The sequence below is a fragment of the Sinocyclocheilus anshuiensis genome, unplaced genomic scaffold (genome assembly GCF_001515605.1).
Source record: "Sinocyclocheilus anshuiensis isolate Anshui unplaced genomic scaffold, SAMN03320099.WGS_v1.1 scaffold893, whole genome shotgun sequence".
Taxonomy (NCBI): domain Eukaryota; kingdom Metazoa; phylum Chordata; class Actinopteri; order Cypriniformes; family Cyprinidae; genus Sinocyclocheilus; species Sinocyclocheilus anshuiensis.
The window spans coordinates 733,217-739,671 of NW_015555766.1; the positions used below are offsets into that span (position 1 = coordinate 733,217).

Below are 6,455 nucleotides of genomic sequence, written 5' to 3' on the forward strand. Positions count from 1 at the left end.
TAAGACAATACACTTGGGTGAAGATAAATGCTGAGAGAATCTCAGCAGCTCGTTTAGATAGATTGTATTTATCGAAGAATATGAGAAATAGAGTTGTGCACACAGCTATTGTCCCCACACCAAGTACTGATCATAAATTAGTGACTGTTGATGTTTTATTAACATTGAGAAGATATAAAAGTGTTCACTGGCACTTTAATGTTAAGTTATTACAAAAAAAAAATTTTTTTGAAAATTTTGAATATTTCTGGGAAAAATGAAAAGAGCAGATATAATAATGTTATTTTATGGTGGGAAGTTGGTAAAGCTCATATAAGAGAATTCTGTCAACAATATACGTCGTATTCAGCTACATGTTTGAAATGGACTCTTGAAGGGTTTGAGAAAGAAATTCTTGTTACTGAAAATGGTATGATGGAAAACCATTCCATTAATTTACAGGAGTGGACTGAAAAGAAACAAAGATTGAGTTATATTTTAAATGAAAAGGTTAAAAGTGCTCTTGTGAAAAATAGATTTTTATCATTGAGAGATATAGATGGTCCAACCTCTTATTATTTTAACTTGGAATGTAAAACGGTACAGGAAAAACAAATGTTAAGTTTGAAAAACTCTGATGGACTTGTTATGACTGATCCTGTGGAGATGCGTAGAATAGCAGTGGATTTTTATTCTCAGCTCTTTGCGGCTGAGGAAACAGATGATCAGTGTCAAAATGAACTATTACAGAATCTTCCCTGCTTAACTTCTGAGCATAAAGAAAACCTAGACTCTGGACTTTTGTTTGAGGAAGTAAGTGCTGCACTGATGGGACTTTCTTCAGGTCGTACTCCTGGAATTGATGGACTTCCTGGTGAATTTTATAAACATTTTTGGAATATAATTGAGATTGATGTGTTTGAGGTATTGCAAGAATGTCTGAGTGAGGGTTTTCTACCCAAGAGTTGTCAACGAGCAATGTTAACTTTGCTGCCAAAGAAAGGAGATATTACATTATTGAAGAATTGGAGACCAGTTGCATTGTTGTGTTCCGAATATAAAATCTTATCAAAATGTCTTGCTACCAGATTGAATAAATTGTTAAATAATATTGTATATAAGGATCAATCATATTGTATAAAAGACAGATATATTACTGAGAATCTGTATTTGATGCGTGATGTTATTGATCTAGCCATGTATGACAATATTAACATGGGAATTTTGTCATTAGATCAAGAGAAAGCTTTTGATAGAACTGATCACAAATATCTTTTCAGTGTCATGAAGGCTTTTGGGTTTGGTGATCATTTTATTTCAATGGTAAAGTTACTTTATAAAGATGCAACGTGTATGATAAAAATGGCAGGTGGTCTTAGTGTCCCTGTTAAAGTGCAGAGAGGTATAAGACAGGGTTGTCCAATTTCAGGGCAGCTCTGTACTTTAGCTATTGAACCTCTTCTTTGTAAATTAAGGACAGAGTTAATGGGCTTGCAGATTGCTCCAAATTCAAATATAAATGTAAAAGTTTCAGCATATGCTGATGATATTACAGTCATTATAAGACATGATAAAGATGTTCAGATATTGAAAAGAGTCTTGGAGTGTTATAAGAAAGCTTCATCTGGCAAAGTAAACTGGGAAAAAAGTGATGCCCTGTGGTGTGATGTAGAACATAAGAGACCTTTGCTTCTAGGTAAACTGCAGTGGGGATGATCTTTTTTAGGACCTATTTAGGAAAGGAAGAGTATAGAAGACAGAATTGGGAGGGGCTTGTGGAGAAAGTGTGTGCTCGGTTGTCTCTCTGATAATGACTGCTACCCCAGTTGTCCTACAGGGGAAGGGTACTTGTTTGCAACAACCTTGTTGCTTCTTCTTTATGGCATAAAATGACTATTTTAGAACCTCCTGAAGAATTGGTGAAAGTCATTCAAAAGTATTTAATTAATTTTTTTTGGTCCGGTCAACACTGGCTTAAAGCTCCAGTATTGTTTCTACCCAGACAAGAAGGAGGACAAGGATTGGTGGACATTAAAAGCAAGCTAATGGATTTTAGACTCCAGACAGCTAAAAGGCTCCTCTATGGAGATAACATAAGCTGATCTGAAGTAGCCTGTGCTCTCTTGAAAAAAGTGGGTAAGATGGAGCTAGACCGACATCTTTTTCTCATGGATACTCAAAACCTTGATTTGTCTGGTTTGACACCTATTTATAACTCGATGAAAGCATGGAGAATTTTTCATATTTCAAGAGAACCAAATGGAGCTGAAGGACTTTGGGCCAAAGAAGAACCGTTGTTGTTTAACCCTGTGATGGACATGGAAATATTACAATCACAATGTGCGAGGAATGCTTTGAGGAATGCAGGAATTCTTAAAATTGGAGATCTAGTCACAACAGAAGGGTGGATGTCGGCTGAGAGACTGGCTACGAAGATGGGTGTCAGGTCAATTCGACTGGCACAAAAGTTATTGAAAAGTCTTGTTGATTTGCTACCAAAGGAGTATATATATGTTTTGAATCGAATGGATGATAATAAGGAACTTTTTTTCCCAGGACTTGAAATTGCACTTGCTGTTGATGAATTTCAAGAACTAGAGGGGAGTTTGCTTACTTTCAGAACTCCTCAATTTGGACTTTTTAGTAATGCTGGGAAACGAACGCTGTATATTGTGTGTATCAAGGCATCACATCTACGTTCCTTGGAAGGACTTAAGGAGTCTAAATGGCAGGATTTTTTTGGATCAGATGCTTCCCCTAAAGGTAGCTGGAGGACTTTGTACAGGTGCATCTCAATAAATTAGAATGTCGTGGAAAAGTTCATTTATTTCAGTAATTCAACTCAAATTGTGAAACTTGTTTTAGCTACAAACAGACACAGGGCACACATTGATCCACAGGTAGGGGAAGGGTGTCCAGAGACAGAGACAGTTTTTCACTTATTTTGTCAATGTATGAGACTACAGCAATTGTTTGCTCAAATAGAGGAATGGTGTCAAACTTTGGGGGAGATTTTTTCTATGATGTTTTTTATTTATGGACCCAAATATTGCTGGAATAGAAAACAAGTTCACGTTTTAATAATTTTTTTGTTTGGACAAGCTAAAATGGCAATATGGCTGTCACGTAAAAGTAAACTCAGTGGTTTGGGGTCAGCTGATGCTGTGTTAATTTTAAAGGGTTTAATAAAATCAAGATTGAAAATAGAATATGCATTTTATCACTTGTTGGAAGATTTAGAAACTTTTAATAATGTATGGGGAGTAAATCAATGTATCTGTGGAATTGATGATGATGAATCTCTTAAGATTTATGCTTGAATGTAACTTTTTTTTTTCCCCTTAATGTGTTCATGATGTTAATTAATGTATGATGGGTTTATACTTTTGGTAATTAAAGTGGCTTGCAAAGTCAAAGTCTCTCTCTCTCTCTTTTTCTCTCTCTATGTCTCTCTCTCTCGCTCTCTCTCTCACTCTCTCTCACTCTCTCACTCTCTCATTTAATTATTTACTTCCTTTTTGCTCCTCATAATAACATGCAACCACACCATATTCTCCCTGTGTCCCTCAACTGCAGACTATGAAACAATTGTTGGGATCCGTAATGATATTACCCACACATCTCACTCTCATCCTCACACTCCTGACATGCTAAGCGGGGATTTAAACTCCTGTCAGAACGTCCCAGATGACATCAGTGTTTTTAAAGGCCCACAGTCACCACAGACACCTCAGACAGGAAGTCCTATAACAAGCTCCCCAGCACTCAAGAGAGGTATGTCACAGACAATGGCCCTACCCACAAAAGTAATCTCATGCATTTAAGTATAGGAAATGTCATTTAATGAATGGAACATTTTTGTTCCTCCAAAGCTCCCATATCATTGTCATTAGGGTGGTGTCACATACTAATACTATTTTATTAAAAATCAAATCCTTCCATGTAATTATTATACATAGTTTATGTATTAGTTTATGTATTATTTAATAAGCTCTGTATAATAAACGCTGTACAAAAATATAAAAATAATAAATATACAAATATAAAAAGAGTATTTCCTGACCGGTTGGCATATTAATGGTTTTATGTTGAGCATTTCCTCTTTAATCTGTTGAATATTTTTCTTAGACACGCACACCTGATCACTTGACTCCTCCCTTATATAATAGGCAAAGCTTATGTTATCTCTTGCATGCTCTTTAACACAAAAGCACCTACACCGACAGCTGATTCTTAACATATTTGTCTTGTTACAGAGGTGCTTGTCAAAAGGAGGAGCAGCTCAGGTCCAGGTAAGACCATCATCATGTCTCTCTTCCACTAACAGTTCTACTTTTGCTCTTTTTTTAGCACCTTGACTCAAAGATTTACTTGTTCTTATCCTTTTCCTTCATACTGTAACTTAACAGCTGAATCACAGATTTTTGTAACATTTTTCTGGATTCTAGATCTTCTCTTTCCTTCCTCATTTCTTGAAGGCCATGTGATCTACAGCCTTCCACACCCACACCTGCTTTTCTTAATATTCTAATAACACCACGTTTTTAATGCATTTTGTCTGGAATTGCGAGTTACAGTATAACCACTGTGACCTGCTTCAAAAAGGAGTAATTTGCTCCGAGCAGTCTGTGTTTTACTCCGCTGACCTTAGCTTCCAGATTGTCTGGTTCCTTCAGCGTCTGTTAGTGTTGTATGCAGTAAAACAGGAAGCAGGCTTTTGTTCCTTTTAAACGCTGTAATCCTTGCTGTCCAAAGCAATATTCTTCGAAAAACCTCCCAAACTTCTTAAACATCAAATTCTGTTTTTGTTTAAATCCTTTGTTTGTGTATTTATAGCTTAAAGATAGATAAACAGTTTAATCTGCCCACATACTGACAAGACTGTGGTATAAAAATAGTTATTTCTCAGATTATAAGCATCAAAACACTCAACGTCACTTTAAGATGTTATCATAATTTTCTTTGGTACTTCTGTTTGTAAAGCATTGAATGATGGGTGTTTTCTTTCAGTCTTTTCATCTTTCATGTAAAACACACTGCTATCTGTGGTCAGTCTGTATTAATAATAGGTCTGTTTAAAAACCATGAGGTCATGAGCAGATCAAACTTTTATCAAGCCAGTCAAGTTCAGCTGAGTATGTTGATTTGAATAATTGCAGTTTCTGTTTGCATTCATAGTTATTACACACAAAGTATATGCTACAGCCTTTCTGCAGCTCAAACAGAGCATGTTGACAATGCCAAGGTCATGGGATCAATTCCCAGGGAAGGCAAGAACTGATCAAAATTGATATCTTGAATGCAATGTAAATTGCTTTGGATAAAAGCATCTGCCAAATGCATAAATGTAAATATGGTCCCAGAGCTAATTCTTAATATCTGTACTGTATGAGAGAGGGAAAATGACATTGGTTTTCTCTTAGAATAATATTTTGTGTAAAAGTCAGAATAGTTTGAATGAACACTACAATTATTTATAAATAAATAAACATTGTATGTATATATATATATATAATGTGTTTGCATTTATACAATTATATTTATATTACAAATAATTGTAGTTAATTGAAGTTTTGAAGAAAATTGTTTATAATGCCCTATTTTCTTGAATTTCTATTCATCATTTTGAATGATATAATATAATATAATTAATAAAAATATACACAAATGAGACCATTTTAAACATACAGCCTTCTTTGAAAAATTCAGAAAAATTCATAACTTCTGTGAAGCTGTGAAATCTGTGAAGCAAAAGTCTCTGTTTTCTCTCCATTTAATCTTTTTGTTGTCTAGACTAAACAACTAAGACATTAAAGAGGTCTCATTTGTGATTCTCAGCACCTGTGTTTTTGTGTTTACAGCACCTCCTCTGCAGTTTGTAGATCCATTAGATCGTCATGAGGTGCATGTTGGAGAGACGGCCCATTTAAAGTGTGAGTTCAAAGGCAGCTCTCCTGTAGCTTCTTGCTGGGTCTTTAAAAAAAAAGAGGTACATAAGAACACAACACAATCCAGACACGTTGCATTCTGTTGGTCCCCCTGTTTGTGTGTATAATGATGTGTCTTTCTGAAGGTGGTGGAAAGCTCCAGGTTTCGTATTGAGTCCTGTAATGAAAGCAGTTCTCTGGTGATTTCCGAAGCCCTTCCTGAGGACTCTGGACGTTACACGATATTTGTACGAGATCGCAAAAGTTCAGCCCAACACACAGTGACCCTAAATGTCATTGGTAAGGTCAGACAATCCTCAGCTGTAATTTGGGTCATGATGCTCATTTCTAATGCTCATAACTATTAAAGGGGTCATATGATGTTGCTAAAAAGAACATTATTTTGTGTATTTGGTGTAATGAAATGTGTTTATGCGGTTTAAGGTTCAAAAAACACATTATTTTCCACATATTGTACATTATTGTTTCTCCTCTATGCCCCGCCTTTCTGAAACGTGTCGATTTTTACAAAGCTCATCGGTCTGAAAA

At 35.6% G+C, this 6,455-nt stretch overlaps 1 protein-coding gene across 1 annotated transcript in view; it reads left to right on the top strand.

The window, feature by feature from the left end:
- LOC107674172 (myosin light chain kinase, smooth muscle-like) overlaps positions 1-6,455 on the top strand; it is a 31,273-nt gene that overhangs the window by 17,604 nt on the left and 7,214 nt on the right. Inside the window, exons 4-7 of the mRNA XM_016468073.1 lie at positions 3,556-3,753; positions 4,236-4,271; positions 5,841-5,968; positions 6,053-6,206. Coding sequence (XP_016323559.1) covers positions 3,556-3,753; positions 4,236-4,271; positions 5,841-5,968; positions 6,053-6,206 — 516 coding nt within the window. The remainder of the gene's footprint in view (positions 1-3,555; positions 3,754-4,235; positions 4,272-5,840; positions 5,969-6,052; positions 6,207-6,455) is intronic.